This window comes from Mustela putorius, unplaced genomic scaffold (genome assembly GCF_011764305.1).
Source record: "Mustela putorius furo isolate JIRA1106 unplaced genomic scaffold, ASM1176430v1.1 tig00003834_pilon_pilon_pilon, whole genome shotgun sequence".
NCBI lineage: Eukaryota > Metazoa > Chordata > Mammalia > Carnivora > Mustelidae > Mustela > Mustela putorius.
In genome coordinates this window covers 10,552,680-10,565,268 of record NW_025421987.1, presented here as the reverse complement: position 1 = coordinate 10,565,268, position 12,589 = coordinate 10,552,680, and the positions used below count along the sequence as shown (strand labels likewise).

At 34.7% G+C, this 12,589-nt stretch overlaps 1 protein-coding gene across 8 annotated transcripts in view; it reads left to right on the top strand.

Annotated features, from left to right (window-relative positions):
- The window catches only part of ROBO1 (roundabout guidance receptor 1), a 1,168,989-nt gene that overhangs the window by 827,602 nt on the left and 328,798 nt on the right, over window positions 1–12,589 (top strand). For all 8 annotated transcript variants that reach the window (XM_004770828.3, XM_004770829.3, XM_004770834.3 and 5 more), the window contains one exon: window positions 779–1,105. In XM_004770828.3, coding sequence (XP_004770885.1) covers window positions 779–1,105 — 327 coding nt within the window. The remainder of the gene's footprint in view (window positions 1–778; window positions 1,106–12,589) is intronic.

Here is a 12,589-nt window from a genome sequence, read left to right as displayed (position 1 = left end):
AGAAGTTATAATCTCATTGGAAAAAAATAAGGTATAGACACAGGAAATATTTAAATGACACAAACACGCAGGACCTCACTTATGTAATACAGAACGCAGGCCCTTACCCAATGTCCTTTTTCACTCTATATTATATTTAATTATTTAAACTCAATTACATAACATTTCATCCTTGAAGTATATTAAATATTAACATATCACTATTGGCAACTAATGATATTAATTTATTAATTCAAATTCTGGGAATGTGTATACACACACAGACTTTTATTATTTAGGAAGATAGAAAAATTTATATAGAGAGCAGTTTCATCATAAATTTGAATATGATGTTCACTGGTCTACCGAGTAGGTTTTTTTTTTAAAGTGTTGACTGATGTTAGTTACAAATGAGATTCCAAGAAGCTGTGCTATTATCTGTAACACTCTACAATTCTCTCAGTCATTCCTCTGCAAAAAATAGGCACGGATGTGGTAAACACAGACAGGGTGATGACTTCTGACAGGCTTTGTGCACAAGGCATTTGAAGAGCGGACAGGATTTGTACCAAGTTAAAGCAAGAGTATTTTCTAGGTGGAGGGTCAAAAGAATTCAAGAATTGCACGATGTGGTTGAGGTGGACCCTGGTAGGACTAATTAGTAGATGGGGTCCGGAGTAAATAAAAGGTCACTGTTATGCCCTGTTTACATAGTAGTACTTACAGCTAAGCTTTTGCGATAAGATTTCTAGTTGTTTCCATATGATAATATGAAACCATTTTGCCACTTCTTCTGCAGGCTCCCGTCTTCGTCAGGAAGATTTTCCACCTCGCATTGTTGAACACCCTTCCGACCTAATTGTGTCAAAAGGAGAACCTGCCACTTTGAACTGTAAAGCCGAAGGCCGCCCCACACCCACTATCGAATGGTACAAAGGGGGGGAGAGAGTGGAGACAGACAAAGATGACCCTCGCTCACACCGAATGTTGCTGCCGAGTGGATCTTTATTTTTCTTACGTATAGTACATGGACGAAAAAGTAGGCCTGATGAAGGGGTCTACGTCTGTGTAGCAAGGAATTACCTCGGAGAGGCCGTGAGCCATAACGCTTCGCTGGAGGTAGCCAGTAAGTACATGGGGCTCTGGGCTCTTGACAGCAGGAATGGTGTGGTGGGATCTTTTGCCTGGAGAGTGGTAATAAGAAGTCCAACCCCTATCCCAGGCTTTACATGAGCAAAATGTCTAGCTTTTTGTATGAATACAGTCCTCTACCTATTTGATATGATTTTTTTTTTTCATCGTAGCTGGTTATTCAGGCTACTTTGGGATTTGCACATAGTTGTTAAACCCTTCTACTTGGGATGTGAAGTAGTTCTGTTGAACATTTTCATTGAAATTGATTTATTCTTAAAAAATTGTTATATCCTTCTTCTTTGTTGCTTTCAAATATACTGAATGCAAGTACATTTCTGTGGAAAGAATTGCAGGGGTATTTTTCATTTGTCTTCGTTTGGAGATATACTTTCAACTGGTAGTGTAAGATATGGTTTTAAACCATATGCTTCTATCTTAGAAATGTATTCTACTTTTGGTAAAGGTATAGGTAGAGAAATAGACATATGTGCCTCATACATTATTACTTTGGCTACTGTAGTGCCGTCTGGGAGGAAAACCTGTGTATGTCATCCTATGGTAGTTGATGGTTTAGTTATTTACATGGATACCAAATACAGTTCATTTGCAATCACCTCAAGAAGGATCTCTTGACTAATGATTAAATTGTTAGGTGCGTAATGTATTTCAATACAAACTGGGCTTCTCTTATTTTTAGTAAACATTTAAGAGGTAGCAGAAAGTCTCATATCCTTGGAAGAATATGTTCTATGTATTATAAGTACAGTTGAATATTGCATAGGAATTGGTTGGAAAGACAAAGTTTAGATCTCTAATATACTTTACATAAAATGAACGGTGAAACTGCAGACATAACTATGTGTATATGTATCTATAATGTTTTCTAGGATGATTGATATTTTGATATAATTTATGTTCAAAATTGAACTATATAATCAGCTTCATAATCTCTACTGTTGTCTCTAACATTCATCTAGAACTTGAGTAGATCAATCCACAGGTAGTTGTGCAATTATAGACATAGAAAGGAATTTAAAGACAGATTTTCCAACTTAATCAGATTATTAAAATGGACTCAGTCTCCAAGAACCAAGATGGGTTGATCACACACATAGATCCATGGAGAGTTTTGGGTGAGACAGAATGCCGAAGATGTCCAACATGCGCATAAAATTTAAGTAGCTAAAAAAACGAAAGTAACCGTTTAAAGCCACTCACATTTTTTAAAACGTTTACTTCAAACTCAAGTTTATATTTCTCTTCACATTTAATTGATCACAGACCTACTGTACTTTCTCTTATTGCCTTGATTCTCAGTGAAAATCTTAACTAGCTAAGTGAGATGAACAAAAGCTGTAATCAGAGCAGCAGGCTACTTTTCTTTTTCTCCTCCCTTCCCCCTTCCTTCCCGCTCATTCTCCCTCATTCCTCCCCCCACTTCCTCTCTCCTCCATTCCTTCCCTCCTTTCTTCCCACCATCTTTCCTTCCTTTTTCCTTTCTTCGCAAATTGAAATGTGGTGCAGGCAAAAGACGTTTAAATGTTTTTCTAAAAGGATATGTATTTTTTGATACAGTTTTCTTTCAGGTTGTGGTATTAATACTTTTCTACCTTTTGACACATTTATATTTAAGAATACTTATTCCCTGTGGGGGGAAAACTAAGTTAACATTTGAATACAAATATAGAGAATCAAGGAAGATGTTATAGATGACCTACTCGTATAGATGGTATAGATGACCAGTTCTTATTTTTGGTAGATAAGAAACCAAAGATCAGAAGGAAAAACAGAGTTCTTGTTTATTCTTTGCAAGTATAATCCCTTATAAATGAAGTGTGTACCAATAGAAATATATATCTGAGATCATATTGTGTTTCTGTCTTATTTCTTACAATACTTGCATTCTGATCATTGCCAGAGTTTTTAGAAAATGTTATAGACTTGAATAGAACATCTAAATGCTTACCCTTTAGATCTCGCCTTTCAAAACTCCTTTAGTTTTACTTTAGATGATCAAGATACCCTTAATGCACTGGGATTTAGAGAGCTCTGTTTTTTTAATCTGGCTTTTGTGTAACTATTTTAAAAGACATTATTAGTATCCAGTTCAATTCTTTTTCTAAGCAAGACCTCCCGTTACTTTGTGAGTCCATTATGGGAAATGCTTTCCAGTCTTAGTCAACAAATATACATTCAAGGAACTGAAAACAGACATAAGATCATTATATAACTTTTATCAGCAAAATATGCAGATAATAGTCCCTGAATGCATACATCCCAAATTTTCATGTGATATTTCTCATTATGTCTCCAAAATGTTCCAAGCTCCAGAGAAAAGAGAATATAGTTAAGATACTTTAAACAATACTTTAAGATCATATTCATTAACAATTCATACATGTAGAAGGGCAACATGTATATAGTATATTTATCAAACATATTTTGACATTCATAAGGATAGTTTGGTAATAAAGATTTTTATTAGTGATGATAATAATAATTATACTAAATCCAAAAAAAAGTTTGAGTAGTGTTTGTAATCAACAATTTTTGTACTTGTTTGATTGCAATAATTAGCAACGTGTTTTTATTTGGATAAATTGTATTATTTTATAACCTAATTTATATGGGAAAAATTAATGCTCTGGAATTAAAATGGGTTCTGTGTGTTTAAAAAATGATTTAGTAAATTCAGGCTTTAGTGCCCTACAAATAGATATGTAGTGATATAGTTCACCTATTTATGTATTTTAGGCAATAGTTACTGTCAATTCACCATTTTAAAGTATGTTTGTGTCCTAAAATGGAAAGTTGCCTTTTGTATGTTACATAAAAAACCAGGTCATGTGTGTATGTGGGGAGGTAGGGGTTAGGAGTAGAAGTCCAGGGAAACATGGGCCATATTTGCTGTGGCTTAAATCTGTAAAGTACGGTTCTAGTTTGGTTTTATTTTTTCCTGGAGAATATTACTACCTTTTTTTTTTACACATTAGTTTTAAAAATGTGTAAAAAAAAAGAATTCAATAAGAACTATTCTTATTCTTCCCAAAGACACAGGAAGGCAAAGATTGCATCTAATTTCTTAGTGAGTCTGAAATCCAGAGTAATAGCATTAACAAAAGTGTCTAGAGGCAACCCAGATTTCACAGCACAGTTGTTGGTAATGCTTTTAAAAACATTTACCTGTGTTTTATTTGCCTTTAAACCAGATTTTACAGCTGTAACAACAACTAGATTTCTCGGTTCCTAACAATTGTCAATCTCTCAACCACTGGAAAAAAAACAAGATATTGAATGTCATTGAAAACCTTTGTTTCTGTATAGAAATGATATTAATCATGTCTTTTGTGTCTTTAATATTTATTGAAATTTTTAAAGTACACCAAAAGGATTACATTTATTAGTTATTTTTAGGATTAGTTATTTTTTATTTTCATTTAAATCCCCATCATAACTAGGTTAGACCCAGTGAAAAGCACTGGCCAGCCTTTCGGTGTGGATCCTTGCCATGTGGTAAAAGCTGCAATCCTTGTTCTTGAAAGCTCAGTTTTAATGCAATTAAAAAGTTATTTCACACAATCATAAAGTCTAAAAATTGAAATGCTAAGGAATATATGATGGTTGTTACTAAAGTTTCCTGGAATTTTTTGAAGTTTATTTCTGCAAAGGAAAATAATTTTTAATCACAGATTGATTTTTTCAATATATTTTAAAAATCTTCTTCTTCTTCTTCTTCTTTTTTTTTTTTTTCTGCAAACCAAGAATTCTATAACTTAATGGGGACATTACATTGGAAAATTTAGGAGATACCACTCGCTATTTCTAAGATTTTTGAAAACTTCACTCTTTATCTAATTCAGTTTCAAAGTTAGCTTTCTAAAATGGTCTTGCAAGTGGTATGTTCTTGTTTATCTTGTATTAGCTTTATTTAAGAGTCTACTAAATGTTTAGGAGAATGTTTATTGGGACCATTCTCCATTCTCCTGTACCCAACATCATCACTTACTAAATTTAGAACTCCATTTTGTGCCTGGCACAAATTAATAACACAATTCTTAGACACAACTTATATTTAATAAGTAATTTGATCTTGGGTAATTGCATTGAATTTTAAGGAAAATTAATCTGAACCTTGACCCTCCTGCTTCCCATTGTAGAACATGGCCCTCTACGTCATCTGCTAAGCAGGGCACAGTTCGCATATGGCTATTTGTTTCCTATTTAAGCTGTTTTCTCTTGAGGAAAAGAAATTCCCTTTAGACTAGGCAGACATCTGCTGGCTGTTGTAGCAGCAAAACCGGAGGAACTATCTTTCCTGGAGAAACAAACAGACAAACAAACAAACATTTTTCTCAATTAATGAAAGATTAAGTCTTCCCAGATTTTATTAACTGGGGGTACATTTAGTAGTAATTACTTTGGGGTAAATGTTTATATTTTGAGGTGAACTACTCCCAATATAGCATGATCTTTTGTTGTTATTAAATGATACTCATCAAAGTGATTTAGATTTGATTTATCCAGTTTTCTTTCTTCCGGTAAAATGACAAAGTAAACTTATGGATGCCAAGCAGCCATGTGTTTACCTAGATACAATAGAATGTATTTCTAAAATCTGGACCTTGGAAGATGGAAGGATTACTCCTGGAGGTAAAATGGTTCAGATGAGTAGGTGGAAGTAATACATGCCATTATACTTTAAAATATTGATTGATCAATTGATTGATTATGTGCACACACATAATCAATCTGACCTCTATTATTGTCAGACACTGGAATTATTTATATAGTTTATATGCGCGCGCACACACACACACACACACATTGTTCCCGGATAGTCCTTTTATTTTTGAAATTGAATTTCCTTTATATTACGTATCTAAAAATATTGTTTCCTCTACTTAATTTTGTTTTATTGTTTTAACTAGGCATTTTCAAGTGTTTTTACCACATTCTAAAACCTTTTTTGTATCTTATTTTTGTTTTCAGTATTCAGGAAGAATGTTAGTCATTTAGTTTAATGATTTAAAAATCTTTTCACTTCCTGGTACACTTACATTCTAAAATGAACTGATTCTTTGTTCCAAAATTGATTCATGATTAAATTAAATTATGCATATAAAGTATGTGGCACAATGACTGCCACATAATTACAAATCATAAATTTTAAATCATAAATTTAATCATTGGTACTGTTATTTTTATTACTTTTTTCTTCTTTATCTCTTTCCATCAAACAGCACGGTTATTTTTATATAAAAGGGATCTGATGCTTCTGACTTGAAAAATGGACTCATTTCATTTTAAGTTTAAAGCGATGTGCATTAATATATTAAAATATAAGTAAATGCTTCAGTAAGTAAATTTTCTTAAATTAACTTCTGGTTAAGTAAAAAAATGTCTTGAATATACTAAATACCAACTTGAAATCACTGGTATGAGAAATTTACCTTTACCTTAAAATCTTCAGTCCTAATGCAGAACATGAAATAATGTTGATTCAAATCCTTTTTCTTTCATGGACAAATAAAAAAAATTCAGTTTTATATCTTTTACACTTGAGATAATATTTACATTTTTCCTAATTAATGTATGTATTCCCTTAAGTAGAGGCAGCGTTGCTAAGTTCTTTGACATGATTATTGTTACTGAACACTTGAATTTTACTGTCTGTCAAATACATTCTTTTGTTGTTGCCTGTCTTCATCGGCTTAAGCTGGGTGGCTTAAACGACAAATATTTATTTCTCACAGTTCTGGAGGCTGGGAAGTTGGAGATCAGGGTGCCAATATGGTTGGGTTCTGGTGAGAGCTCTTTTCTTGATTACCTCCCATGGTAGAGAGAGGCTCTAGTCTTTTTATCTTAGTGTAAGGACACCAGTCCCATCAGAGGGACTCCACCTCAATGACCTCATCCAACCCCAACTACTAACAAAAGTCCCCGTCTCCAAATACCATCCCACTGGGGATTAAGACTTAAACTTAAATGGGGCGGGGGAGGGAGACACAAACATTTACTCCATAGCTGCTTTTAATGATTATGTTTAGATTTTTAATTGGGTTTATAGTTATTTTATCCTATTAAATAACTGAGAAATAAAAATCAGAATATCAGGGAAAGGTTCTGTAATCTCCATAATGTAAGTAAGTAGTAGGTCCGTCAGAGCACTTGTTACATCCAGATGTCAGGTTTAAATTGTGTCGTAAATCAAGTGTTGTCTACACCTTCAAGTGAATGCAGTGTCAGGGGAACTCTTCATTGGTTTGGAAAAGTAAGAGCAACATCCTTTAATAGCTACATTAAGAGAGAAGATAGTGGTCATTTTTTTTCGAGAGAACGTAAAAGTTCTTCCTCTTTTCTTCCTTCCCCATCTCTCTTTTATTTGTTTTATCTTTTCAAAGAGGATTTAATATGAAATATGAAGGCAGAAACCTGTATTTTCATAATCCATGAAGAGGTGGGTCCGTGAGAGAGGACAGTGACAATGTGCATAAAAAGAAAGTTTGAGTTTCAAAGGGCATTTTAGTAGAAGACTGACCGTTTGAGTGACTATTTATTTATAAATAATCAACAGATTATTTTCTATCTTGAAACTCCTGCTAGTTAAACATGGTTCAAGGTACATGTTCTGTTGACTTTTTCAGCAAACTTTTTATGTTTTTCCTTTATCTCACATAATTGCTCTATATTAATCTTTAGTAGATTTGTAGAAACATCTGAAGAATAGGGGCATATTATACATTTCTTTCCCTTTACTCCTAATCACAAGTTAAGGAATGTGATTAATAAGCTTAAAGAGATCATTTTTACATAACTTTGAAAAATTGTATTTTATTTGTGATAATATGTACATGTTCTTATAATCTCATCACCAAGACTTAACTACTGTTGGAAGTTGGGTAGACACCTAGTAATATTTTAAATTTCTTATTACAATCTTAGGTCTCTTTACTCGCTCTGGGAAAACTATTCCCTATTTAATCATTGTTTAGTCTTAGGTGGCCAAAAAAGGCATTGGCTATGTTGGAACACGTATCTATATCATAAAGACTAATTGTAAAAGTTTAGCTCTTCAGGTTGGATACTGCAAAACAACTTCCTTCTGCTGAATATTACTAGATACACCATCCTGGACAAGACTCAATTCAGTAATTGTGGGGTTAGAGGATACATATACCATTACCAGTCTCAGGAGCCACTCCTTTAATTTTCTCAAAAAGTAGATGGTGTTCATATGTGCTGAAAAATACTAAGATGATTATTTCAGCACTAGTTGATGCTCAGATATAAAGCCCCTTGAGGCTTCCAGAAAATCAATTCAGTATTTAGTTATTTATGGGAAATTCTTGGCAGTGTCTCCTCCTTTCAACAGTACTGTCTGTAAAATATATTAAAATAACAAGATAGATCTGGTTACCTCTCAAATCTTATCATCATATTACTACTCCTTTTAATCCTACTAATTTATTTATGACTTAAATGCTGGAAGTTTTTCCCACATACACAGACCAGCTTGAGAATAATTTGTATGTATTTTAAAATGAGTGATAAATTTATTTAATAAAACATACCCAAAGCTTCTTAGTATGATTAATTTTAAGATTATTTATTTTAAGTAGTCTCCACATTAGGTGTGGGGCTCATTGTGGGGCTTGAACTCATCACCCTGAGATCAAGACTTGAGCTGAGATCAAGAGCTGGATGCTCAGTTGACTGAGTCACTCAGGTGTCTGTAATTTTAATTAATACAATATAAATTAGTTTAAGCTGTCATTAATGATCAATTTAAACTTTTTTTGGTCAGGTTAAAATAAAATACTATTGAGTGTTTTGGGGGGTATAAATGCTCTCTGTCTGTGTTACCCAAAGTGGGCATTAAAAATGTTTTTAAAGTCAGAGTTTAAATAAATATGTGAAAAATACTAGAATATAGTTTATCCCCCACAAAAATGTTTTGTTTTGTTTTTCCAAAATAACTCTTTCTGGGCGTTCTCATTCGTTCTAGCTATTCAGTGGTGAACAAAAAAAGAAATGGTTTCTGCCTTCATAGAAATTGCAATGCAGTGGGGAGAACAAATAAGGACAGAAAATAACCAACTACTATACAAATAGCTTTATGGTTAAAGATTATGAAAAGTGTCCAGAATAATTGGGGTCAAACTAAGAACTGAAATAGAAGATAGTACCAAGGCACAGAGTAAAGGAGAAAGTTTATCAGGCAAATAGAACAGTACATCTAAAAGGCCGTAAGAAAATATAGACTTGGGCATATTTGAGAAAATGAAAGACGGCTGGTACGGCATCTGAGTAAGGGAGACAGCTAGGGAGGTAGGTGGGGTCTAGATCATGCAAGGTCCCATTACCAGGTTAATAATGTTGGGTTATATGTCCAGTGCAATGAGAACCACAGGTTTTTGGGCAATAGTGGAGGTGACATGATCTGATTTATACTTTAAAAATGTGAATCGTGTAATAATTGAGTACTACATGCGTAGAGAATGAGTCACGGAATGATGGGGAGAGACAAAGTAGGAAGGCCCTAGGTATTCCAGGCAGAAGATGATGCTGGTGAAGCGTGTGATAGTAATGGAGATGAAGAGAAAAGCAAGGATTCAATTTGAAGATTGAAGACCTGGCTTACTTATGAAGGGTGAGACAGTAGAGGCTGAAATTTTGCAAGAGAGACAATTATTGGTAAAAGCAAGGTCCAGGTCAAGTCTATGACCATACAGATAGGATTGGGAGTTTGGGTAAGGTGATGTTATCATTGAGAAGCGATCAGTAGTTCCGTATGCTGCAGCCCATCACAATCCCAAGAAATCATATTTTCCTCTTGTATCTCAGCTTGCGGTATGCTTACTTTCCTGTTCCACTTCTTATTACCTTGCCATCATCTCAAGAGGGAACCATGCCATGACCCAAGTGCCTACCACCATTCCCAGCACATTGCAAGTGAAGTGATCTAGAATAACTCAGGAGCACTTTATTCCACGTGTGACGACCATGATAGAGTGTCATAATGCCACTTCAAGAAGCAGACTAACCTACCGTTTTCACTCATTCCCGCACAGTTTCTTTGTGATGTCAAGCAGTTCACATGCTCTCCAGCACTCATTTGAAAGCACAGTGCTTAGAATGCAGTCATCAGATACTATTTCCCTGGGAGTTTTTCTTCCTTTCAAGGTTCAGGACAATTTAAGAAGCTCTTCTGGGAGGGCGCCTGGGTGTCTCAGTGGGTTAAAGCCTCGGCCTTCAGCTTGGGTCATGATCTCAGGGTCCTGGGATTGAGCCCCATATCAGGCTCTCTGCTCAGCCGGGAGCCTGCTTTCCCCCTCTCTCTCTGCCTGCCTTTCTGCCTACTTGTGACCTCTGTCCATAAATAAATAAATAAATAAATAAATAAGGAAGGAAGGAAGGAAGGAAGGAAGCTCTTCTGGGGGGGGGGGGGATAACATTACTTGGGAAATTTAGCAGTACCTGGAGGGGTTTTCTGAAGTTCCTTTGAGAAAATCTATAAATGCAGAATAAGACCGAAGTGTCTTTACCGTCTCTGTTTTCTTTCTGGGTGGGAAAAACTACACAAAATAAATGTTCTGTAACAGAAATTATGTGTATTCTTGTACTTTACCATTAATCCATATATTCTGTATAAAGCTGTTATAAGTTAGTAGATTAATATTTAGTGAAATAAATTTGATGAGAAATTGAAGGGAAATGACAGCATAGTAATATTTTAAATTTCTTATTACAATCTTAGGCTTTAGTTTGTGGTTAATGAATTTTTTTTAAAAAAAAAGCTTAGTTAAAATTAAGATGTAAAGACCAATGAAATCGAGACACTACAGTAATTAGGCAAAATAGAGATAAGAAAGAGAAGAAACCCATATGGATAGCAATGTTGTATATAGCCACGTGATGGAAGCAAACTCAGGTGAGGGAAGGATCCGGTGGGTTACAGGCAGCAGTTGGAGGCTTCTGCTCAGAGTGTGGTTGGGGACCAGCATCGTTGGCATTACCTGGAAGCAAGTTAGAGATGCTGAATCAGATGCTGTATTTTAACAGTATTACAATGTAACTTGTGCAAATTCAGATTGGAGAAGCAGTGGTATACATTGTCTCAACTAGAGTTCATAGGCCCGCCCTCATCCCCTAGAACAAAGAAAACCTTTGGAATGCAAACCCAGTGTGGCTGATTTTTTTTTTTTTTTTTTTTAAAGAGAGATGCAATTAACAAGATTTTCAGTGGGTTTGAATTACCCTGGGCTTCTAAACCAGGACTGAGGGCAGGGGAGAGTAGAGAAGGTTATATAGGAGACTAGTAGAGATAGCAAGTCAGGGGCAGAGATGGAGAGGGGGAAACACAGAAAGAAAAGTACAGGAGGACACAGAGGGAAACACATCCAGAGTCATACAGAGAGAAACTCAGACAGAGGGACAGAGACAGAGAGATTGGGGGTGGGGGACAGAGGGGACAAGGGAGAGGGAGAGCAAGACAGACAAAGAGAAAATGTGAGAGAAATGCAGACGGAAGAGAGGTAGAGTATGTGTTGGGGGTTGTAGTTATGGTAAGGATTACACTTAAAAGAGGACAGAAATATATATTATTAGCCTGGATGGAGAAGGAAAACAGTGTTTACTATGTATTAATATTTACAGATAGTGGGATATTAAGCAAAGAACAGGATACTCAAAACTTTATCAATCTCCATAACACCACTTATCAAGAAAAGTAATTCATGTACCATATCTTAGGTGTTTTTATGTAAATTCATGGAAGTCTGTATTTACTTAGCATAATCCAAATGTGAAATACTGTATCTATGGCTAATTTTACTTTACGTTTTCTAGAATGAAAATTTAGCACTCTAGAATTTACTAAAATGAATAGAACCATGCTGGGAGGGTCATTTGGAAGTCATTTAATCTGTTCCTCTAACTTTTAGTTTAAATTATCTAAAGATCATTTGTTGTATTAAACTCAGTTCAGAGCCAAAGATTATCTAGCCTCCATCATGAGTAACCCTCACACACTTCAGCATATGTTAACACAAAGTTATTACTTTCGTTTACTTAAATCCTATGCTATGGAAGTCTTTCTTTCGTTTTATAGGCTAAGTGATAATAGAAAAGCCATTTTTTAAAAAATATAGCATCTCATATGTTTGAAGATAGTTATTAAGCAGGGCCTAATTTTTTAATAAATTATATCTGATGTTTAATTTAGGTTTCTGAGTATAAAATAGTTTTTAATCTTAGTCTCTTAGTATTTCCGAAGTGGAAACTGTAGCTTTAGTAACATTTTAAGTCCTATTTAACCTAAGGTCTAAATGGAAGTTTTAATAGCGCCTATGACATTTTACACTTGTCAAGAGAAATAAAAGTTTATGACCAAATTATTTAGTATGCCTGAATGGGGACCTTTTTAATCTTACCCAATAAAGGATGAAGTAGAGCTTAGAAGAAAAGCCAGAAAGTT